At 38.9% G+C, this 25,287-nt stretch overlaps 1 protein-coding gene across 4 annotated transcripts; it reads left to right on the forward strand.

Moving 5' to 3' along the window:
* The first annotated feature begins 82 nt into the window (after positions 1-82).
* LOC146497994 (lysine-specific demethylase 4A-like) lies at positions 83-24,792 on the forward strand. 4 transcript variants are annotated; one of them, XM_085140226.1, is made up of 23 exons: positions 83-269; positions 4,745-4,889; positions 4,982-5,157; positions 5,309-5,423; positions 5,552-5,745; positions 6,140-6,189; positions 6,311-6,414; positions 6,510-6,647; positions 6,760-6,986; positions 7,770-7,933; positions 8,052-8,719; positions 11,758-11,865; positions 12,400-12,508; positions 12,788-12,963; positions 13,406-13,619; positions 14,144-14,223; positions 16,292-16,347; positions 17,776-17,884; positions 18,646-18,837; positions 20,407-20,577; positions 20,685-20,804; positions 21,493-21,585; positions 22,974-24,790. In XM_085140226.1, the coding sequence occupies exons 2-23, from the start codon at positions 4,767-4,769 to the stop codon at positions 23,109-23,111; spliced, it is 3,525 nt and encodes a 1,174-aa protein (XP_084996352.1). In that variant the 5' UTR covers positions 83-269; positions 4,745-4,766; the 3' UTR covers positions 23,112-24,790. The 4 variants fall into 4 exon arrangements, with proteins under 4 accessions (XP_084996352.1, XP_084996351.1, XP_084996350.1 ...); XM_085140225.1 differs by having other exon boundaries at positions 83-265; positions 12,397-12,508; positions 22,974-24,788; XM_085140224.1 differs by having other exon boundaries at positions 12,397-12,508; positions 22,974-24,785.
* Positions 24,793-25,287: the final 495 nt, after the last annotated feature.

Consider the following 25,287-nt stretch of genomic DNA (forward strand, 5'->3'; position numbering starts at 1 on the left):
GTTACAGAAAGACGGTTTTTGCGGTCTTATGACGTAACTCAGAGTGGCTTTATGATTGGCTAAGCGTCTCCCATGCGTGTTGTGGTAAACAAAATCCGAGGAGCGTGTACATGCGTAGAGCTGGTAATGGAGGATACTGGTCTACTCACAGGGGGCTTAGTTAGCAAGCTGTGTTTTGTCTGTTATGTTCCAGGTGGCCGCTTGTATTGATTACGACGATATCAACAACGCGAGGGACTGCTTCTGAGAGAATTAAGCAGCGGTGGTAGGTACGTGCATGTCGAGCTGTCTTCGTCGTAGAATGTGAACTTCTAAACTTACGATGCTAATACGTAGAGGGCGATGCTAGCCCTTTCAGGGTGCAGTCTATTTCCTGACAAAACATCATTGACTTGACAAATGATAGTTTCACTTTTAGTGTTGTCTGTGTAATTCAATCCGAATAGTCATTTCAAACGATGCTTTTTGGAATAATTTTATATACCTGTGATGTAAGAACTCAAGCTACCGCTGTGCAAGTTTGCAAAGAGGACACTATACGAATTCGCTGGATAGTGTATACTAGCGTTGGTTGAAATTGTAATACGGAGCATAGTCTCAACCCATGTCGGTGTTAACGTGAACTAAGGTTAGGTTAGTTAACGCAAGCCTTCTCGAATCTGCTGTCTGTCACTTTGGAATTAAGGTTTAGTCATACAGTTCACTTTTAGTACTATGTCCTAGTTTGCAGTGTTGCGGACGTCATCAGAGCCAAATCGGACACCAGTGCTATGCTATCATAGTGGCTAATGCTAACATTAAGTGCCGTTACATGAATCGTTTCCTGTTTGTTTAGCAAGTTTGTAAATGAGCAAATATTTGTTTCGTGGACTTCATCTGCGAGTCCGAATTAAAGAGACGGATAAATGGCCGCAGGTTTTTTGGGGGCGGTCACAGTACTTAACAGGCTAGCTTGTTCCACGTTAATACAATGCTGAAACTTGTGTGCAAGTGCGAACAGACAACAAAGACATTTAAGGACACATTCGCATTAAATAAGGTTATGTTTTCTGTGCAAGACCGTGGGAGCGTTTTAATTCAACGGTAAACGTGTACGTGGTGTGCGCCCACTACAGGACGTATTGAGTACTGAGGCGCTGTGACGGTCTTGACGGTGTTGTGCCAAAAAGTGATTGTCTGCCAAAAACTGATTTCCGGTATTTGCCAAAAACTGATTGCTCATATTTAAACTGCTATAAGTAACTTGTTGGGCTATAATATGTTAAACGTATATCAAATGCATCCCTTATGGATGACATAAAGTCATCTTGAGCCACAAACAACATTTGTGTAACAAGGTAGAAGCCGCAATCAGTTTTTAGCAGTGACTTTTATATAACCTTTATTTATGCAGTTAAAAAATGTCATTAACATTAAAAATGTCTTTTGTAAGAGTAAGCTGTCCAACAGGACAGCAGAAATGCCAGCAAATATTACAATAGTTCTGTAAAAATATTTTAAGTTGGGACAAAGTACCAGATTGGTTATAATGTAAGTACAATAACACAGAATTGTAAAGATACTTGAAAAACAGATAATTTTTTAATTATCTGTTAATAATTTTTTAAACCCCTTTGTAAACCCTGTTCACCGAAGTCTATTTACGAACATACGCAAGGCTCGCAAAATTTCAAAATCTCTGGTAGCCCTTTGGGCAGGCATTCTTCAGTTTTTGGTAGCCCAAAATAAATTTAAGTAGCCCGAATAAAAAATAAAGCAATTTTTTTTAATGTTTTGTTTCCATTACAATATTATACATTAAAGTATAATATTGTAATGGAAACAAAAATTAATAAAAAAAAAAAATTACAACAACTGTATAAAAATTACAATCATCAACTCAAATACTTGGTTCAAATTGAACAGAAATTTCTATGAACTTGTAAGAACTGTGTAGAACATGAATCAGTCTGTGTCAGATCCTGAATCTGAAATTTCCACTGGAGTTACGGGTAAGAGGCAAGTGGAACCAAGATCTAGGCCATTTGCTTTTTGAAGTTTGCAAAGACTGCTAAATTTTGCCAGTGGTAGTTCACTCTTTGCAACATAGTACGCTGTTCTAAACAGATTTTTCAGGAGTTCTTGTTGTGCTTGGTTTATTTTTAGTATGTTTTTTGCAATTGCTGTTTGTTCTGGGAAAGATACTGCAGACTGGGCAATAATGCATTTCTTGCATTTCTCATGGGTTCTGACGGGGTCTTTCTTAAAATTACTGGTCCCAGTAACAAAGGTGCTTGTCGACTCAGAAATCAAATGAAACTCACAACACACCTGTCAGAACATCATGTTATTTAGCTCATCATATTCCAGCCACAGAAATTATTTTGTCCATGAAACCAAAAAAGCTGCGCTTTCTTTTTGCCTCATAGTCTGATTTGTCATAACTTTTCCGTTTTGTGGTAAGCTTTTCTTTGGCTGCCCCTTCTTCACCCTGACCTGTCTTATTTGGCTCAGCAGAACTAAAATACCAGCGTAAATCCTGCTGCTTTTACACACGTACTTACATAATGGTCAGCGATTCTTTGCGCACTCAACCTCTCACATGTTTAAGCTTGCTGCGAGAGATTTCACTTGTCATGTTTGAATAGTAAGCTAATGAGTGATAAGACAAAGTCAGAGGAATTGGTGCGCAATTAATTGTCACTTACCAATCAGTGCTGCTGCTCTCTACACACCGTTCGCGCGATGGCAAAATGAAAGTGAAAGCAAAAAAAACAAGCGCAAATTCAAACGCGATTTCAATATGTCACATATTGACAGTGGCTCATCGATGCCAATGACATAATTACTCAGCTACATTGGCGAAAGAATGCAAAAGCATAGACATATATTTTCCTTCCTATGATAGCCCGACGGGCAGGGCTGAGTTAGATTTTGGTAGCCCGACTGGAAAAATCGCTAGCCCCGGGACGTCGGGCTAGCGATTTTGCGAGCCCTAATACGTAAAGGTATTACACATAAAAAATACACAGAAACATTGGAAATCAGTTTTTGGCAGGCGATCACTTTTTGGCACAACAACTGAAACCACTAGTATTTATAACACTATATTTTGACGGCTGCTTACTGCAGCGTAAAGATTTAGTTGAGTTGCACTATGAATAATATCAATAAAATCATAAATATAAATCAAATACTGTGCATAAGTCTTGAGACACTACTTGTTTCTATATATTTCGCTTCCAAGGAGCCAGAATTTCTTGTCATTTTTAAATTGGTCTCAAGAAATAATTTCTGACGGTTTTCTGAAGGTCTTTCATAGTTTTTCTTTAGACATTGGCTGCTTTTTCACTTATTTTCAGTCCAGTTCTTGTACCTGCACATTTTCAGAGGATTTGATTTGTTAAGTCAGTAATTTGTTCCAATAGAGCTCGACAGGCCACGTGACTTTCGCGCATTGCATTATAGATACGTGTGGCAGTCTATTTGTCGTTTCAGGTTGCAGTATTACACAACATTTTCAGATACAATAAAAATAAAATAAGTGTTTCATAATTCATTCAATTTATTGTCTTTATTTATAACTGGCATCATTGTTTCATTCTATTATAGAATCCTACAGGAAGGAGGCAAAACTGTATTCCATTGTGCTTTATTAGCTACTTCAGTGAGAAACAAATCAACATACTGCAAAACAGTTATTCATCACTTGATTGCTTCAATACAAGGTTCAAGGTACAAGGTTCAAGGGAACCTTGAACTTTGAACCTTGAACCACTTGATTGCTTAAATACAATGCTTGGGCACATATATGCAGGACTTTTCGTGGCTGTTTTGATCTCGCGCTCCCTCTTAACCGATCAAATCTCGCTGTGGTAGCAGCTTTAAACTCGGTATGACCCATGTTGATAGAAGGTGCCCAGTTTGGATCGCATTTCAGCATTTTGTAGGCTGGTTTGCCTACAAAACACAAGACAGCAAACATTAGCCCGCAAAGCAACAGCAAACAAAGCAGCACAGCGCAGCAAATTCAATTCAAATCAATATAAGACTTATCCTAACCTAAATCAACAATTATGTTATGATAAATTATGTAATAACGACAACAAAAGACTCACCTTTGTGGAAATGCTTGGAGCAGACTAACATGTGAGCTGGAGTGTTCTGGAACGTTATATTTGGTCTTCGAATCGCTGCAATCCAGGCCATCCGTAGGCTTTTTGTTACTTCGGAAACATGGCTTGAACAATTTTTCTTCCACGGCGGAATCCAATAAAAACCGATCTTTTTACCCGTCGGCTTCCCATGGCTGTCATGGGACCGGGTATTGCAGTTAATAATGCAACAGCTTCTTGCCATTCTTTGTGCAGAGTAGAAAAGCGCTATATGAGAACCAGCCCAAGGCTGAGTCACAAGAGAATAACAAGACATTATATAAATATAAAGAAATTATAAGAAGACTTGGCTAAGAGAGTTCAGGCTGTGTTGATGGATAAAGGTGGTCAAATATTGACTGTCAGACTCTTTTTGTCTTCTACTGTATTTCCATGTATGTTTGCAGATCTTTCTCATTTTCCTAGCAAAAAAAAAATTATATAAAAGTTGTGGCTCAAGACTTTTGCACAGTACCTTATTTTACATTGAAAAAACTAAATTTATTTGTTTACTCTTTATGTGTGAAGAGCGACATGTAAGTTCCACTTAAATGTGTTTCCTTTTGCATGCAAATTTGCATACAAAATACTTTGACCATTTACATTTGCAGGCGCTGCCATCAAGTTTTGGAAATGGCTTTGGACGCTTCCAAGGGGATTATGACTTTTTATCCCACTGCTGAGGAATTCAAGGATTTCAGGCGCTATGTTGCATATATGGAGTCGAAGGGAGCACATAAAGCAGGCCTGGCTAAAGTAAGTGCTAACACAACATAACACTTGGGCCATTATTTGATATTTTTATCTAGCCATTTTCAAAGCTTCACTGTCTAATGTCTTCTTCCAAGATTGTCCCACCAAAAGAATGGAAGCCCAGACATTCTTATGAAGACATAGATGACTTGGTGATACCTGCACCCATTCAGCAGGTTGTGACGGGTGTGTCAGGTCTCTTCACGCAGTACAACATACAGAGGAGATCCATGACGGTGAGAGAGTTTCGCAGGGTTGCCAACAGCAACAGGTGAGAAGCGCAAAATTAAAGAGGTTGAAGATTTTTATTTTCTGATGTGTCTTGAGTACAAATACTAACATATTCAATATTTTCATGCTTTAAATCTGTGTACGGGGTCAATGATAATAAACTGTTTTAATTTCTTTTTCTTCTTTTACAGGTACTGTAGTCCACATTATGATAACTTTGAGGAGCTGGAAAGGAAGTACTGGAAGAACGTGACCTTTAATGCTCCTTTATATGGGGCAGATGTTAATGGAACATTGTATGATCCAGTGAGTTAGCATTATTTCACCCGGCACACAAGCCGATGACATCACTGATCATACTGTACTGACTGATTCTGTTTCTAAGTCTCATTAAAAAATATATATATCTTGTTTTCTTTTCTGTTTACTGGTAGGATGTCAGGGAGTGGAATATTTGCCATCTGGACACCATTTTGGATACTGTGGAGCGTGACAGCGGCATCACTATTGAGGGTGTTAATACACCCTACTTGTATTTTGGCATGTGGAAGACCACCTTTCCATGGCACACAGAGGACATGGACCTCTACAGTATCAATTATTTGCACTTTGGAGACCCTAAATCATGGTAAAGATGCATGCTAGTTAGTTAATTGATTTACAACTGTAATTTGTTTTATCTAATGGTAACTTGAACAAAGTGTTGTTGTTTTTTTTGTTGTTCTGTTTTTTTTAAATAGTGGTTTCTCATGTCTGCTCGAAACTCGGGGGTTGTGGGTTGGGCATGAGTGCTGTTTCATGCGTGGGTGCTGAGGCCTTTGATGGTTTTCATTTACATTAGACAGTTTCGTCTCTCAAGGTGTTAAAGAAGAGGCAGAAAAAGCAGTTAACTGTTAAGTGTGTACACAGTGTTAAAACGAAAGAAAGCATTCAACTTAACTTGTGCATAGAAACCAGGCTGAAAAAATCTAGGGCAGATGGATACATGCACAAAGTAATTTTCAGCATTTGATTGTCTGCAGGTATTGTATTCCTCCAGAGCATGGGAAAAGATTTGAGCGTCTGGCTCAAGGTAGGTGGCCAGTAGGATATTTTCTGTAGATATGTGTTATATAGCTATACAATGAATACATCACAGTCATGGATTCTTGTACTGTAATATTTCACAAAAGATTTGATGTCTTTCCTTCTAGGCTTCTTTCCCAATAGCGCTCAGAATTGTGATGCCTTTCTAAGGCACAAGATGACGCTGATCTCTCCTTTTGTACTAAAGAAATACAGCATTCCATTCGAAAGGGTAACTTTTTTGTAACAATTTATTGTATTTTTAGCCACGACACAGGCTAAATGCAAGAATTGCACTTGCTTATTGTTTTATTATCTGTTCATTAGATTACTCAGGAGGCTGGGGAGTTCATGATCACTTTCCCCTATTCCTATCATGCTGGTTTCAACCACGGCTTCAACTGTGCAGAGTCCACCAACTTTGCTACAGAGAGATGGATTGAATATGGCAAGCAGGCAGTTTTGGTGAGGAGAGTCATTCAGTGTCGGGGACCCAATTTGATTCTTATCTTAGTGGAAAGAAATACGTTTTCTTATTACTTAAAAGAGAGTCTGTGTATGCATTTTTCCCTTTTAGTGCTCATGCCGTAGAGACATGGTGAAGATTTCCATGGATGTCTTTGTGAAAAAATACCAGCCAGATCGCTACGAACAGTGGCTGGAAGGCCGAGACCTGGTGCCCATTGACCATTCACGACCCACCCCAGAAGCTAAGGAGTTCTTGGATGAGTCATTTAATGACATCACCAGCAGCACTGAGGCTAGCTCCATCAAGAGCTGTGGGGAGGACGGACAGTGGAAGAGGTGGGCCATTTACTGTATAAATTAATCTCCTCGTGAAAATGAACTTTTCCTCTATGAAGACAACGAGCATCAAATTGACATTATAGGTGTATCTACTCACAATCTTGGATGAGTTTTGGTCTCAGTGACCTCTGACCTTTTGGGTTCAAAAAGGTCAGAGGTGATAGCTTGAGAACAATGCGACATAGAAGTTTGAAATTGATACCATAGCTGTAGCTATGGGTGGCTTAGGGGTACCAGTGGCTGCTGCCAGTATTTTTACACGTGGTTTCACTTTATCTCATTGTATGTCATAACTTTACTCTTGTCCACGGCTGGCTATAGGAGTACAAGCAAGAGTGGTTCATAGACTGGTTCTAATACATACTTTGTACACTGCCTCTGTTTGGCAACAGTGCACACTGTAGGAAGATGGGCAGTCGCTGGAGTCGAGCTGACAGCGGGGGTGCCACCTTTTGTGGGACCATAAAACCAGCTTTAGCAGAATATTAAGATATTTAGTTCCTTTCCCCTTTTGTAACAGTAGCAATTAAGTACTTCACAAGTGTGCTTTATTAGCAAATTTACCTTAAGGTATCAAAAGTATTAATTCTGCATGTTCTTCACATGTGTTTTACTGGTACATATGGTGTTCATGGATTAATCTCACTGATGTATTAATAGGTATCTTGTTTTTTTACAACATATGTTTAGAATACATCTTCATATTACTTCACATTACTTCACATTAAATGGTAGAAAAACATTGATGAAACTGGGCAAATCTGTTTTGTTGAATCTCAGCACTAAACAAAGAATAGAGACCAAAAGACACCGGGTGTGTCTGGAAGTGCTCGAAGAAGTTGTGCCTCAGGTTGAAGATGAAGACGAAGAGCAGTATGGAAAGCGTCCTAGACTCAGTCTTATACCTCCACGGGCTGTGGCACAAGATGGCAAAAGAAATAAAGGTATTAATATCGTCTCACTGATTCCTGTATGGCAACCAAGAGTCCAATAACAATTACTGCTTGATGGTGGAGTTAAACAGTGTAGCAAAACTTATTTTTTGTTTCATTTAATTTACAGGCCCACCGAAGTTGGTTGTCACTCCAACCAAGCTCACGCTAATGGATCCATTTCACAGGGGCCTGTCCCAAAGTAAGGGTGACAGTGGCTGCCCTCCTCATTATACCAAGACACGTGCACCTGCAATCTCATCTCAGTCCAGGTCCAGAAACGGGCATCTCTCAGTCTCAGCAGCCTCTATGTGGACAGAAGTTGGAACTCAGCCTGCCCGCAAAATGGGTGTTGCCAGTCTGCTATTCCACAGGACTCTGAGTCCTAAAGATATTCTTCAGGTGCAGAGCTACAGTCAAGAGACGCAGCGACAACCCACCACACAGCTACATGTGCACAGCTATGCCAGAGAGCACCAGGCCCGCCATCTCCAGCACAAAACCTTAACGCCGGTTCCATCTTCATCTCAGGCGCCGCACTGTGAGCAAATGAAGGCACGGCCTCAATTTGAAATCACTATGACCAAAGTAGCACAGAATGAACAAGAAGCACAAAATGTTGTGGTGATGGAGAAAGAAGAACATAAACCCAAAACGTCTGTGCCTGTCGAAGCTTTGGCTGAAGTCGAGAAGCCTCAAGTTGAGCCCATAAGCAAACCTGCTTCCCCGCTGGTTCACACACAGCCACAAGATGTGAACAAAGTGGAAACTGAGGCTCCCAAGAGTAACAAGAGAAAGGTTTGACTTTGTTTTTATATTTCTTTAATATAAAAATGACAAAAAATATGTTTTTATATTTATAATAGACAGTGCATGCATTGGCCAGCAGGCTGGCCAATGCAGCTTTTAATCACATCTTTGCTTTCTAGTACTGACGCCTGTTCCTAGAAAGCAGATGTGACAACTCAAAACATAAGTTTCCCTCTGAGTAGACTAACCCCAGCATGAGAAATGATGATTCATGTATTAGTGCAGATCCTGCCTCAGATTATATTAAACTGACAGGCAGAAATCTGCGCTATGGCTGATTTATTTTAATTAATTTGTTTTTCTTCCTCTTCAGGCCTTCTCTGCTTGCTCACTCATATAAAAACACAGACATGTATCTTCACTGTAGTACTGTATATAGTCATATGGCAAAAACGGCTGTTCATAAACACCAAACAAACTAATGATAAAAACATATTTATTAGTGCTGTCAATAGATTAAAAAAATTAACTTAATTAATCTCACATTTTTCTGCAATTAATCGCAGTTAGTTGATCTCTAGCCGGGTTGCAATTAAATTTTTTCAACTTTATATTTAAGCTTTTAACTGACATTTATGCAATATAATGAAGTAAATGGCAAATAAATACAAATAATGTATACTCAAATTCAAAGAGAATTTGAATAGTTTTCTTCAATCTTTTAGCACAGGTTCTCTCCTGTGAAATACAACTTTTTAAAAAACCTATATACTAATTGGTAAGTGTACACTAATATGTATATATTAGTTCTGTCAATCATGTTTAATCAGATTCATCACAGGGTTACTGTGGATTAATTTTGATTAATCACGATTAAATATCATCCATTTTCATTTTATATTAATCGCATTTCATTTTGCATGAGCAAACAGACTTGAGAAAAAAGGGAAAGTATATGCACTTAAAATGTTTATTGAACATCTTGAACATTTATGTTCACAAAAAACATTGAACGAGGATAAGACAGAAGTTACAGTTTTTGATAATCGCACCCCGCTGGAACAACTAACTGATGCCTTAGGGCGCCTTGCCAGCCATCTCTCGCTCACTGTTAGAAACCTTGGTGTTTTCCTGCACAGCTTTTTTTAAACTAAACAGATCTCTGTGGTAAAAAACAGTTTCTACCAGCTGCGTCAGATATCTAAAGCAAAGCCATAACTCCCTTTGAAGGACCTTGAAAAGCTCATTCACGCTCTTATCACTTCCAAATTAGACTACTGTAATTCCCTGTACTCGGACCTCCCATCTTCCTCTATTCACCGGCTCCAGTTAGTTCAAAACGCAGCTGCGCATCTCTTAACTGGTACTAGAAATTATGCCCACATCACACCAATTTTAGCCAACCTACACTGGCTCCTTGTTGAATATCGTATCAATTTCAAAATTCTCTTGCTTACCTTTACAATTTTAAACAATTTGGCTCCCAGCTATCTATGCAAACAACTCCATTTATATATCCCTAATAAGGCACTTAGATCTTCCAATCAAAAGCTCCTGATGCAACCAAGGTCTCGTCTGAAGTCCAGAGGTGATCGGGCCTTTGCTGTCGTAGCTCCCAGATTCTGGAATAACCTCCCTCCTTATATTCGTTCCTCCGAGTCCATCCAGTCTTTTAAATTGCGTCTTAAAACCTATTATTTTAATCTGGCTTTTGATTCAAGCTAGTTATGTTTTTTTTGTTTGTTTGTTTTTTTACCCATATTGTTCATATTGTTTCTTTTAACTGTTTCTTTTTATTCTGTCTTATGCTATTGCTCTGACTAACTGTGAAGCACTTTGGTCAACTTTGTTGTATTATTATGTGCTATAGAAATACATTTTGATTTGATTTGAAACATTTATCCACTCTGTCACTCTTGGTGAGGCACTTCAAGTCCTTGAAACGAGGAAAAGTAAAGCGCTTGTTCTCAACGATATTAATACATATGCAGTTTGTTGCAATCCACTTGGCAATTGTGTCACTCAATATTTCCAAGGTAGACTTACTGAGTCCCCGATGCTCCGTGAGTGGTTTGTCGCAAGCTGAGTGATGCATTATCCAAAGTCCTACCAGCATCCCCGACTAACATATGCTTCATCAAACTGCCCGAAATGCGTTGACGGAAACATTTCAGGGATTTTGAGTCATTCTGCACTCCAGATGCGTTAATTGCGTTAAAAAATTTTTTAATCGCGTTGACCATGACGGCGCATTAATTTGCGTTAACGCGTTAATTTTGACAGCACTAATATTTATTGTTTTTCTTGTTTGCAAGTAATTAATTACAGGCACTATTAGCTTGATGAACACTTATTTACAGATGTGGCTAACAGGACATTTTAACTACCCCAGAGTGTCACTGCATGAAAAATTGTTGAGCAAAATGTATTTTAAAAAACAAAACAGCAATGTAAATGTGCAAGTTATGTCAATAGCGTACACGTAACACAGGCATGCTGTTGCAGTTTGTTTTGAGATGAGTTATAATATAATTTGTCAGGATCTGAGTGTTGTAAAATAACTCAGAAAAGCTCTCCGGATGTTGGTAATCCTGATTGTAGACGAAATTGGGTCTACCTTGATCACTAGATGATGCATGCAATGCAATGTTATATTGTTTAGATTTATTTAATAGCAGTTTTGGTAAAAATGTATTTTTATTACATGAACAAAAGTTAGCTAGCGGAAGGGCACACATCTTAACTCTAAGACATTCACCCAGATTGATTAACAAATTTAGGAAGTGATGGAGAACAGGCAAACAAACTAGCATCCAAAAAGGGAATTGTCTCACCGCCCGATGAACAATCTTAGGTTCCACTAAAAGCGCTTGCTTTGGTAATACGCATGTGAGTGTCCAAACTAAAACAGCCACAGGACTGTCTGGTTGCTCTGTACTGGTGCATCTTTCTGTGTAGGATGTTTGCACACTAATCTCTATTAACATTGTAGTCTTTTTATAATCTCTCGTTGGCATGTTGAATTTTAATAGCCATTATTCTAAAATCTGAGATGTTCAATGTAATTCATGCTGTTTAAACTACAGAATATCCAATCCCCCCTCGTGGATAATGGCATTGTCATCCTGAAAGACACCATTCCTGTCATGAAACCAGTGCACGATGAGCTGAAGGTGATTCCTCAGATTCATCATGTAAGTATTTAATACCTGAGACCAGAAGCTTAAAGGCACGGTTGGATCAGATTTTTATCTGGAAAAGTGTGCATGGGTGGCTGTAGCTCAGGTAGGTCAGCCACTAATCAGAAGGTCGGTGGTTCGATCCCAGGCTGCCTCCTGGCTGCCAAATATCCTTGGACAAGATACTAACCCCATATTTGCCTACTGGTGGTGGTCAGAGGGCCCGGTGGCGCCTGTGTCCGGCAGCCTCGCCTCTGTCAGTGCGCCCCAGGGCAGCTGTGGCTACAATGTAGCTTGCCATCCCCAGTGTGTGAATGCGTGTGTGAATGGGTGAATGACTGAATGTAGTGTAAAGCGCTTTGGGGTCCTTAAGGACTAGAAAAGCGCTATACAAATGCAGGCCATTTACTATTTACCATATCAGTACAGAGCTTCCATTATGCCTGATTATAGGGAGACCTCACTGCAAATTAATTTTGTATGTGTTTATTACAACATGCATTATGTGTCCTTTAGTTATGTCTTGCTATGCACTTCTTTCTACAGCAGGTGTCAGACGAGCAGTCGTACTGCAAGCCTGTCAAGAACCAGCAGGAAGCACAGCTGTGCAAGCTGCCTCGTCATCATCCTCTGTTCAGGGAGGCACACAGTGACGATGGTACGTAGTATTTTAGATCCTCTGTGTAAATGTGTGGTGTGTAGTTTGCCAGATTACCAAGCACTGTGTTTACCACAATGATTTTATGTCTTGTTTTAGGCTGTAATTTTTTTCCCATATCTTTTTCTTGCTATATCTGCTAATAAATGAACTCAAGTTTTGTAAATTTATAAGACTAAGGTGGTTAATGTTTTTGTTTTATCACTCCACTTTGTCTTCCTAAAACATAATGGATTCACCATCTCCTTCCTTGATTTATGCCACACCTGTTATCCATAGATTTATATGTAGATGTGCAGGTCATCCAAGAGGAGAAGGAGGAGTGGGCAAAGCCACTAACCCAGTTATGGCAGTGTCTGCCATTTAGCCCTGCTGCAGAGAGGGAATATAACAAACGCATGGGCCAACAGGCTCCCTACTGCTCTATCTGCCTGCTCTTCTACACTCACCATCAGGTAGGAACTAAGGGCCTAAATTAACAAAACCATGTGTAATCTATGTAGGTGTGGTTAGTTTTACAAGTGGTTCACAAAAGTTCTCGTTTTCTAAACACAGACACACTCAGTTCATTTAAATGGAGGAAAAAAGACATGTTTTTTCATGTTAGGTATTGTCACAGTTAGCAGTGAACTGTGTGTCGCAAACATTAGTAAATTGGTTTGTCTTGTATTCATCTATATTATATCCTTGCTTCTGTTGTAGAAAGAGCAACTATGCATTTGCAAATAATATAATGTGTTAGATATATTAGGATATCTCTTTAAATAAAGATTGCAATATATATGCTGCATGTTTCCTACAGTTACCATAGGTCTGTATTAGGTCAAAAGACTGGATTAATCAGAATTTGAGGAGAACAATGATGCTAACAAACCTCTAAACTTTTTCTCTTTTAAGTCTGAATCCAATACTGGGAGTTCCAGTGTGACACTGGTGAACCGTCCAGGGGGCCAACAGTGGTCTAAACCACTGATCCCTGAAATGTGTTTTAACACCCAGTCCAGTAAGATTACTGACAGCGGGGAGGGGCAGCTGTCTAACCCTAATGTAGCTGAGGATGGTACCAGCCGCCTGGTGAGCTGCACTCAGTGCTGCGTACATGTACATACAAGTAAGCCCATTTTCTCTGATGCATCTATTAAAATAGTTAGAAGAAGGCTGAGGGATTGTTAAATTAAATCTTAATTACATTTAGTACATCCAGACCTGTTTGTTTTTGGTTTTTTTTAGGAAACTAGCACTCAGCTGCTTTTTTTCTTAAGCTACTTTAATAAACCATAATTCAGGCACATAAAAGATGAACACATAAACACCCCTTTGACGCTTAAAACGATTCAGCCAGTTCTTCTAGCAGCTGCTGCACAAAGTCTCAAGTGAATGGTTTTGCTGAATGACGTGCTAGAGTTATTTGCTTCACAGAGAACATAAATGGGGAGTAATGAAAGTGGAAAATTTGCTGCAAACAGTAGCCCTCAGTTTGGTTTTTTAAATACCTTCTGCACTGCTAACAGTTGATGGTTTAAGAATATTTTACTTAGAAAAGCAAAATAAGAATAAGCAAAAAGTTGATTTTAGCATCTCTGCCCTTTTAAGTTTTGAAATATCTGAGTTTGTTTATTTCTGGTTCTGTTTTAGGTTGCTATGGGATTTCCAGGGATGATGCAGAGCTAGATGAATGGCTGTGTGCCCGCTGTGAGGCTGACGCCATCACTGAGGTTAGTTAATGAAGGCATGTCCTTCTTTTTTTCTTGACAAGTTAAAATAAGTCTTTAGCCCTGCTTAGTCATAAACTTGTATCTAAATGAACAATTTAGTACATGTATTTAGTCGAAATGGCATCACATCCATTAGTGTTAGCTTGTGTATGTTGATTATGTTACAGTAAAATCAAGTGTTTAGCAGTGTAGTCTGCTGCTTGGAAAGGCTCATAAATGGAAGCAGCTTGCCACTGGAATCTTAATGGGCCCCATTTGTGTCACTCTTTCATAGTGGTTCTGTTGTCTGCTAAAAGAAACGGAGGAATGTCTGTTAAAACACACAAAAAAACACGTGTGTATGTCTTTAATTAAGTGTTAAATGTAAAGTAAAATTAGATGAGGTAAGATGTAAACAAAGCTACTGTATTACAGGCCAAGAATAAATTTGTGCTGAGCCACATTCACCATATAGGATGATAACACACTCACTGTGGGGCCATTGGCATTGAGAGATCAGTTTCTGTGGCTGCATTGAAACCAATACATGTACTCCTTACTTAAAATATATAAACATGAGGTGGTTATACCCACACAAAAATATGTGAACAGCTCGCTACCTGAAAGTACCTGAAACAAAAAATTGGAAGGTAACATAAAAGGATCACCAGTAAAGACATGCTGTGTTCATGGCTACCTTCCTCAGAGGAATGAATCATTGGTACTGTTTCCCAATAACTAGAATTGCAGAACTTGTATAACAGATAAACTTCAATTGTGAATTTATTTGACTGAAGTTGAAATGATTTGCAGCTCCTGCTGCAAAAAATCTCTTGGCAATTTTTTTGAGTGTGAAGATACCTTTGTTTAAAAAAAAAAAAAGTGTCTGCATATGTGCACATGCCAGCTCTTTCTCTCTGTCAAAACATTGTACTACTACTACTACTGATAATAATAACAACAACAATATATTTCATGGTACAGAATAAGGCATAACTGTACACGTCAGAACTACAGAATTGGCTTGTTGTTTTTGGGGGGTAAACAGAACTGACGGCCGCATCATTAAAACTTGGCTCTGTATGACGTTGCTTCCTCTCTGCAGAGATAGCGTTAGCGGCCCCTTCCTCTTGGTGGACATGTATTTTTTCCACCTTTTGTTTTAAAAGATTATCTCAAAATTCCCTTTGCTCTCAGCATTCCCATCAGCTCAAAACAATAAGGAACTATTCTGGGAATGTGTCCTGAAGATAGTCCAAATCCCTTTGACCACTAGTGGGCAGTGCTCCACTGTACACTTCATTAAGCCAAAGACGATGTTATGTAGTTTTGTGTTTATGTGTTTTTTACTTGTGGAAGTTTTCGGTCTTATCTAACTTGAGGTTATGGTTTAAGTACACTAAAAAGTTTTAATATTTTTTTTGGTAGGTTTACTTAAAATGTTATTGCTACAGATGTCCTTGTTCTGTTTTTAGCAAATCTTAGGGCTTTAATCAGGATTCAGGGTGTCCACATTAAGCTGTTACTTCCCCATGATTCACAGGTCTTGTGTCAGTGCTTTTCTGCTTTATATCTTGTATAAATGTTTCTAAAAAAGGTGTATAGAAAGCTATTAAAAATAGCTTGCAATAATTTTTATATTTATTCACAGAAAAGTAAATATTAACAAGATAATAAAATGTGAATATTACTTCCTAGCATAGCTTTAAATGGCTTTAAGAGACTTGATACATTCAAGTCTTTTTGTCCAAATCTTTAGAAGCAAAATAAACAGAATTTTTTTTTTTCCTTTTGTGCAGCTTTTTGTTTATTGGCAACACTCAGCAGTTTATTTACTGGAATCATGGTGAGGTGGTTTTTCGTGTTCTAGCACATGTCTGTTGGGTTTGTAGGACAAGATCAGACAAGATTAAGTTTCATATGACTGATTTTTTTTTTCATGCAAACCTTTACATAATTGTGGTTTTCCTCCAGTGTAGACTAAGAACAATATACTGTCCTAATGTATCAAAACATTCAGTTTGGTGTAATAAGATAAATGAATCATATACCACAGCTAAAAATATATGATGCATGTTTCTTTTTGCAGGACTGCTGTCTGTGTTCCCTGAGAGGAGGAGCTTTACAGAGAGCCAACAATGACAAGTAAGAAGTACTGAAAGAAACAAGTGATGATATTCTAAACACAACTTTGTCATTTATACACAGTAATGCAGCAAGAGGTTGAAACTGAGGCTCTGCCTCCACCTTTGTTCACTTGTTTGCGAAGTTCTAAGAACTTCAGTCAGGAAAACATTTCCCTGCTTCTTGGATTCAGTCAATCACGCTCAGTTGCGACATTATGTCATAAAATTGTTGTCATTCTCTTTGACTGCTGTAATTTTTGCTTCCTTTAACCTCTTACCTCTGAAAACCATCTCATCCATTAGACCTTTAAACTAATCTAATTTTTCAAATGCATATGTGTGTTGTGCAAACAAACAAACATCTGTGGTTACCCAAATAGAAAAGATTGACTACATGCATTCTCACACGCACCTGAGTCCAGGAGCTGTACTGAATTTATGTTGAGAGCGCCTGAAGGCAAAATCCTTTAGCTCAGATGATGTTAGTCACACCCTGTTTGAGAGTAGAGAGGTATCAGTGTGCTGAAGTTCAAATAGCAGATTTGCACACACTGTCAAAGTGATATCATTCAAAAGTCATCTTGAGTTCAGCCCAACTGGAGAAACGACTTTATCTTTAGATTTTTGAAAATACATGATTAAATTTTTTTTACAGTTTCATTCCTTTATTTAGTATTGAATATGTGTAGACAATAACGTGTACCCCTAAGGCTATGTCTACACTAATCCAGATAACGTTGAAAACTGCGTTTTTGTCTAAAACGTTCCGCGTCCACTCTATCGTTTTCAATCGTTTCAGAACAGTTGTTCATTCACTGAAACACCTGAAAACACTTACGTTTCTGCGCATGTGTGAATCGTGAGACAATTCGACCTGCATAATTTCTGTCTGTTGTTTATTTACTTTCCGGCTCTTTGAAACATTGCGGCAAAAGGTCGAGGAAAAGCACAGAGTTTTTTAAATGGATTAACAATGAGGAGTTCTTGCTGCAAGTAACACAAAAGTACAAAGTTGCAAAAGCGAGTAAGAATTAAAGAATTTGTAGAAAAGCTATCTGGAGCATGTACAAACTGATATTAATCTTTAACAGGGCTGTCAAAATTGAGAGCAAACAAAACAACTGCTGTATAACGAACTCTGCTATCTTTGTTTAATTGGTCACACGATGGCATCATATGACTAACATGCATCATCGTTTTCACACTGCAACACGAAAATGGTGTTTTCAAATGTGTCTGCTTTGGAGAGCGTTTTCAAAAAGCTCAGTTTTCCTCGGCCAAAAACGCCGTCTCAGTGTGGACGGAAGGCCAAAACGGAGAGAAAAAGATGCGTTTTCAAACGAAAATGTATTAGTGTGGACATGGCCTAACATTCGATGTGGGTGCTTTGCTGAACATAACAGCATACTCTTTCTGTGAAATCCAATTCATGTTGCCTTTCACACAGGTGGGTTCATGTGTTGTGTGCCATAACTGTGCTGGAAGCTCGCTTTGTCAACATCACTGAGCGGAGCCCCGTTGACCTCTCTGCCATCCCACTGCCACGTTTCAGACTGGTAAGTCAGTACAGCTGTGTACTGTAGGGTTATACATGAGTGTACGCGTTTTGTAGATTTGGGGATATAGGTAGTTCCTGTGAATGTGGAATGCATCTGTCATGGAATGCAAATGACACGGTAAGTTGCCCACTGTGTGTGCGTGTGTGTGTGTTTTCCACTTCCACTTCCGAGCACAAGGGCACTTGGGATGTCATGAGTTTGTAGTTTTCACACATCACTTCTGTTTAACCTCTGTGGTGCCTGTTGTACTGTCACCACAGTTTTACTTCTTGTTTTTGTATGTCCTAAAAATAAAGAGAAAGTACCGCTTAACTGTGTAATGACACACACACACACACACTTTTTTAGCTTCCTGTCAGCTCACCAAAGTAAATTTCAAAATAATGTAAAAGGATTGCACTATCCTTATCTTGTAGTTTGTTTGAGATCTAAACATTGTGATGGAAACAATGCAGGAATTCAGTTACGGCAGTTGGCCTTGTTAGCATTGATACGCGTCTGTAACACAAAGGAACCTTTGTCAAAGGATCTACTTTTACGTGTGTTTAAATAAGACATATGATGTCACTAAATTGTCAACAGGAAGCTGTGTAATTTCCTCCAGCATGTCTGCATCTCAGTTTGTGTGCCTTTAATAATTCATTTCTGACTTCCTTCCTGCTTGGCTTAGACGATTTCTTTTCTCCTTCTTCGCTTCTCATGTTTTTCCTTTTCCTAGCCTCCCACTTACAACTCTTTTGTCTTTGTTTCTCCTGTAGAAATGTGTGTACTGCAGGAAACGGATAAAGAGGGAAGTGAAAGGCTGCTGTGTTCAGTGCTCCCATGGGCGTTGCTCCACGGCATTTCACCCCACATGTGCTCAGGCAGCTGGTGTCCTCATGCACCCAGATGACTGGCCATTTATTGTCTTCATCACCTGCCACAGGCATAGAGCACCAGCCATACCTGAGGTAATCGTGGAGAGTCCCAGTGCGGCCAGTAATAATTTCTGAAGACACTGTCCTGTGAAGATGTGTTTAAGGTGTTAAACAGATTACCAGTGAAAGGAAACGACAAACAAATTTGCCTTTTTCTCAGCATGAGCTTACACTGCTTTTTCTGTGAACTCTTAAAATTGTCTATTTCAGAAAAACGTTTTCAGTTCCTCGCTGTAAAGAAGTGTTAGTTCCACATTATCAGCAAGGTTTAAAATGACCCTGAATGGCTTTCTGGGACTTTGATTTAAAGAGCAATTAAGTTTGATGTGCAGGTTAATGAATACTGTTGAATTAGTTATTTTTTCATGCGCTTCCAGCTGAATGTATAGAGATACTGGGTCATAATAAGAACATAATGCCATCCCATGGTCTCCTTACACCTTCAACACATCTTTTTTTTCGTCTCATCCCTGTGATACATTCAAAGTTCAGATGTGAAGTTGCAGTCTAGCAACGTGTCTAAACATCGTACTGTTAGAGACACTCATGACATCATAAGTCACACATCAGATTTGTTGATTTGATGATGTGTTGCTGAATTGCAGAAAAATATGTACTAGGCAGTTGGAAGCTAAGCTGCTAATTTGCAGTGGTGTTGTACGGTTTACAGTGATGTGCTGTGTTGGACTGGTGCAGGTGAAGCTGTGGTCATGTTTGGTTTTATTAAGGGTAGCAGACCTCAATATAAATTCAAGGTTATGATTTCGTTTAGCTTCACACATTAAATTCTACCTTTTGTACTAGCTTCATAATGTTTAGAAGGTTGGAAATCAGCCACATAGCCCTCTGCCTGTATCTTGTGGAATTCAGTTTGCTAAATCCACAAAAGAGCAGTAAATATCAGAGTAGGCGCACAGGTCAGCTGATCACAGCCTGTACACAAAGAAAATTCAGCCCTGAGTGCTCAATAGAAATGATTAAATGACGACTTTAATGTAACTCTTTGCCACACGCTGCACCGCTGCTTAAGTGGTTCAGTCTCCAGCTCATTGTGTCCATATACCCATTACAATAGTTGATGTTGTTTACACTACTGTTAGGAACTGTGGCATGTGTTGTGTAGCATTTAAAATTCCTCTCTTTTTTTTGGTTTATGTTATCAGTTGATGAAGTGTCTTTGCAACAAGATGCTTTTATAAAGTGAGGACTGTCTTGCCTCCCGTTGTAGCTTCCAGCACAAGCTTAGTCAGCCGTGCAGCACCATAACAGCTGGAAGCTTCCACAGAGATTTCTGCTTTTGCACGTTGAAGCTTTGATTCACTAACTGGAGAAGAATAACACAATAAACCTGCTCTGACAGTCTCCTTGGTATTGTTGTGACTACCAGTTTGTGTTGGTTCTCATGTGTAGTGTTCATATCTTTTTTTGAACAGTGGGGCAGGGATAATGTTTAAACATTGCTGTAACCTGCTAATCCATTTCTCTGAGTTATCTTTATTGCACTACAGCCACCGTCTTACCTTTTATCTTGGGACTGTGGGGAAAAAATTAACTTTAAAGTAATAACATTTGATTAACACTCGGTATGTTTGTCTTCCACAGCGCAGCAAAGCTGCCATGCAGGAACTGGTAGTGGGCCAAAAAGTGATCTGTAAATACAAGAATGGCCGTTACTACCAGAGCGAATTGCTGGAGCTAACCACGGCTACGTTTTATGAAGTGGTGTTTGACGACGGCTCATTCAGCGACAACCTCTTCCCTGAGGATATTGAGGTTAATAAACCTCTCAGATAGCTAAAGCTGCCCTCAAATTTTCCTTTTCTAAATGCCCTCCCTTTCCAGTTGGCCTGAGGTCAATATTTGTTTAAATGTGTTTGTAGAACCGGGACTGCGTCCGCCTCGGCCCACCTGCCAAAGGTGACGCTGTTCAAGTTCGATGGACAGATGGGTTGATATATGGAGCCAAGTTTGTAGCTTCCCACTCCATCCCAATGTACCTGGTAAACATGCATTTATCCCTCTGATCCTCATCAGCTTCAACTCTGTTTGATTAGACTCCATCAACACATAAAATGCTGGGTTAGGATGATTGTAAAGTCTTGGTGGTCTGGTTTAAAAATGAACATTTTGTCATGTTAAACAGATGGTTGCTAACCAGTTTGTAATACTTTAAGATGAAGGGTCTTTATCAGTCATGTTTTTTAAGCTCTAAACAGAAAATAGAAGGAGCCTTTATGCGAGTGTTGATGGGAGATCAGTTTGTCGCATTCTCATGAATATCTTTAAAGAATTTCTTGGCACAAAGAAGAATCACATAAAAATTTGTCAAGCTTAATGTAGATAAAATGTTTTTCTTTAATACAATTATACATTTAAAACAAGAATTAATGTGGTCGTGATGAGAAAAATTCACTTTAACATCCAACAGGATAAAATATCAGAGCGAGGACATTTTATGCCTGAGGGAGGTGAACTTTACTGTTACATCAGTCAGGAGCAGAGTCAGACATTTCACTTTTTGTTACACTTACTTGATGATGTCAATCTTTGTTGCCCTAGGTGGGAATAAATGGGAATTCTACTCTGGCTATGAAGAAAATTATTATGTGACACATACAATACAGTATGAGTAGAAATATTCAAATACGCTTTAATTTAAGCACTTCCTCTATGTGTGTGTGTGTGTAGGTGGAATTTGAGGATGGCTCGCAAATCTCTGTCAAGCGAGAAGACATCTACTCTCTAGATGAGGATCTGCCTAAACGGGTCAAGTCAAGGATGGTGAGCTAAAAATCTCAATGCTTTTTGTTATGTGGAAATAAATATGGCACCAGTTGTTGGGATGCTGTGTAAAATGCAACTAAAAACAATGGAATGAATAACTTAAACTCGTATTTTATTTACAATAGAACATAGAAAGCACACACACCCGAGCCTCAACTCTCGTGGCCTGGTACTAAACGACTCATGGACCAGTACGGCCCAGGGGTTGGGAACCGCTGATCTACGGTACATAATACCAACAGATTCAGGGAATGTGGGGAAATGGTCTTCAGACCTTTTCCCAATTTCCAGGAGAAAAGGTCCAAAATCCAAAAGTATTGGATGCCTGGGATCTTCAGACCGTCAGGCAGCACTGCATTAAAATCACTCCATGGGCTCAGGAAAACTTCCAGAAATCACTGTCTGTGAACACTGTTGACCGTGCCATCCACAAATGCAGGTTATAGCAAAAGAAGCCATCATCACTGCTGTCTTCTCTGAGCCAGAGCTCATTTAAAATTGGCTGATACATACTGGGAAACTGTTCTGTGGTTAAAATTTGAAATTCTTTTTGGAAAACATGAACATTACGTCCTCCAGACTGAAGAGGAGCTTATAATCAGCACTCCGCTGGTATGGGAGGTGCATAAGTGCCCGTGGAATTGACAGTTTGCAGATTTGGAAAGGTAGCGTGACAACTGAAAGGTATTACAGGTGTTAGAGCAACATGTGCCCCATCCAGATGACACCTTTTCAGGGAAGACTTTGTATATTTCCACTAAATAATGCAAAACCACGTACTGCAGCCATTACAACGGCGTGGTTTCATACATAAAGAATCTGGCCTTCACCAACTGAAAACATTGAGTATCATGAAGTGAAAAGTTCAACAAAGAGCCGAGACTGTTGAGCAACTAGAATCCTTTGTCAGACAAGAACAGAACAGCAGTCAGTTCTCCAAATGTAGACTGTTGGTAATTGATGAGGGGACGATTAATCTTTAACTATTTATCTGTTCTGTTATGAGTAATAACGGGTTTATGAGCTTTGCAGAATGTTGCAATCTGCTTTTCTTACCTCTCAGCTCTAAAAGGCTGATAGGCTGATAGGGTATTGTCATCACCCTGCTTGGTGGATGACATGGACACCAAACTTTGTGAACACAGCTTGAGAATGAGGTGACGTAGGATTTTCAAATTGGTCCCATAGGTGCATCTACTTTGAAGGCTGCAGGGTGGGACCGGTGACCGTATTTTTTATTTTTATTAATTCTTTTTTCCGTCTTTTCTACACAGCTAGCCAACTTTGTTGTGCAATTGCAGCTGTATGTTTGCATCGCAGCTGTATGTTTGCATCACAACTGTAGAACTAAGCAGTAACTTTTGTATCCCCTTTTTGGTTTTCAGTCGGTGGCATCAGACATGCGTTTCGAGCTCTTCGCGCAAAACGACGTCAAGCAGAACACCAAAAGGCAGCGGGTCATCAATTCTCGATATAGAGAGGACTACATTGAGCCCGTCATCTATCGAACCATCATGGAGTGACATCCTTTTCTTTCTGAGGCTACTGCTTAAAGGATTGACCGCCCCTCCTGCTCTTCCACGGCCTGTCAGGCTCCATATTTATAAACTACGGCTGGGACTTTAACTGACTCTTGTGTGCTTTGAATAATATTCATCGACATTCATGTCCCATTGCAGTCTGGAGATTGTTTGCTTTCTCCCATATCATCGTTTTTTTCCTTTCCTTCAGGAAGAAGCCATTAATGAATTAAATGTGAAAAACATTTGATATTTTCTTTGTTCTCTGCCACCCCTTAGCAACTGTTGACTAAAAAACTCTACATGTTATACAGGAGAAACATATTTCTCATTTAAAATCACAATTCACTGATGTTTTCCTAATGTTTTCACAATTTTTGCCATAAAGAAACTTGTTGATGGAGGTTTTCTCTGTTGTTTTCTCCACTGATGCAGACACACTGTAGCCGTTGACTGTTGACAGTTTGAGTTATGAAGAATTGTGTCAAATCATAAACCCCAAAGAACTAAAATTCTCTGTCACCGTTTTAACAACGGTTGATCTTGTTGCTTATTGCGTTACATTTTGTGGTTGAGAAATACGTATACGAGTATGTAGTTCACCCATACATAGTTGTCATTGTGCATCTACTGTGAAGACAGGACGTTTGACATGTTTTACAGGCCCAAGCCTTACACTTCAGAGGGCCTACAATACCTTGGTTTATTATAATTATTGTAATTAATGTTATTACTATACTTTTATTTATGCAAGTGCATCAAGTTTGAAAACAAAGCTATTTTTGTCATGTCCTTTTCACAGTCTGTAGAAAACCTCAGATGTATTTATATTTATTATATTGACTGGTTTTCAGACATGCTGTTTAAACTGAGGCTCGCGTTTGCTCTGCAGTGAATTCGGGAGGTAAAGATTATTATTGCTAAAGTTGTTCAAATAGCTTATTGTTATCTTCTTTCTGAGCATTTTTTCTGGTGTTTTTTTTTTTTGTTTGTTTTTATTTTCGTTTTGTTTTCGACTTATTGCCTCAACCAAGTGGAGTTTTTGTGTTTCTGATAAATGCTAGCTTTAGAGATTGTAGTTTCAGATGATAGTTCAATCCCTGATGACAACAAACACCACGACAGCTCATTTTTGGATTTAAGTGAGTTTGCTTTCATTTGCAGTCCCTTGAACCTGCTTTAAAACAGACTTGTGCAGAGAATTACGAACCTCTGTAGGATGACCTTTGCAGATACCTTTTAGCTATGATCTTGGCTACTGTTGGGTTTCCTTTGGGTCTGTCTCCACAGCAGCATTAAGTCTGTACACTCTTTGTAAACACCAACTGTTTGAGTAAAGTTTTGAATACAAAAAAGACCCTTGTGTAATTATTTTCTCTACAAAATCCTGGCATGTACTAGCATGTAGCCTCCAATATGTCAACTATAAATCAAACTTTTCTTTCTTTAAGGGAAAACAGAAAATCATTACATGAATAAGTCTGCTCTGCTTGGCTTGCCCAGTCCTCCTGTCAGATAGTGGTAATAGCTGTATTCAAAATGCTAAATATATGTATACATCTCTGTAAGTTAAATCATATCACATGTTAGAAAAATTTAACAACCGGTACCAGCACTGGGGTAAATATATGTACAGATAGATTATTATGTTTGCATATATCTTCTCGGACAACGTAAATAATCACACTATAGTTAACAATAAGCTGTGAGTTGACCGTAAGTGAAGTGTTAATTTTAGTAAACAAGTGCACATGATTAGAATCTCTCTTTTAAAATCAGCATATTTGCAATTCTAATGTGCACATTGCAGAAAAACAGCTTATTCTCAAGAACTTATCCCCACTTTGAATTGTGATTGTTCACATTGCATTATCATACTGACATTAATATTGGCAAAATTATTTGGAGGGGGTGATGGTGCATTTTACTATTTAAGAAAAGAAATGGTGTAAGATTTGATTCTGTTTTGTTTATAGAGTAATAATTACAACAGCATTTTATACTCTAAGGCAAAGACCCTACAATAATACAGAGAAAATAATTACATGACAAGAACTTGGTGATAGTGGGAAGGAAAAATTCCCTTTTCACAGAAACCTCCCAAAACCAGACTCGGGAGAGGCAGCCAAACTGTGGTGACCAGTTAGAGGTGAGGGGAGGGGAACAGGACAAAACAAAC

Source organism: Neolamprologus multifasciatus, chromosome 18 (genome assembly GCF_963576455.1).
Source record: "Neolamprologus multifasciatus chromosome 18, fNeoMul1.2, whole genome shotgun sequence".
NCBI lineage: Eukaryota > Metazoa > Chordata > Actinopteri > Cichliformes > Cichlidae > Neolamprologus > Neolamprologus multifasciatus.

Coding starts and splice junctions, on each gene's coding strand:
- LOC146497994 (XM_085140225.1), top strand. CDS start 4,767: ATGGCTTTGGACGCTTCCAAGGGGATTATGACTTTTTATCCCACTGCT. Junction 8,720..11,757: donor CCAAGAGTAACAAGAGAAAG/GTTTGACTTTGT, acceptor TTTAAACTACAG/AATATCCAATCCCCCCTCGT. Junction 12,509..12,787: donor GGAGGCACACAGTGACGATG/GTACGTAGTATT, acceptor TGTTATCCATAG/ATTTATATGTAGATGTGCAG.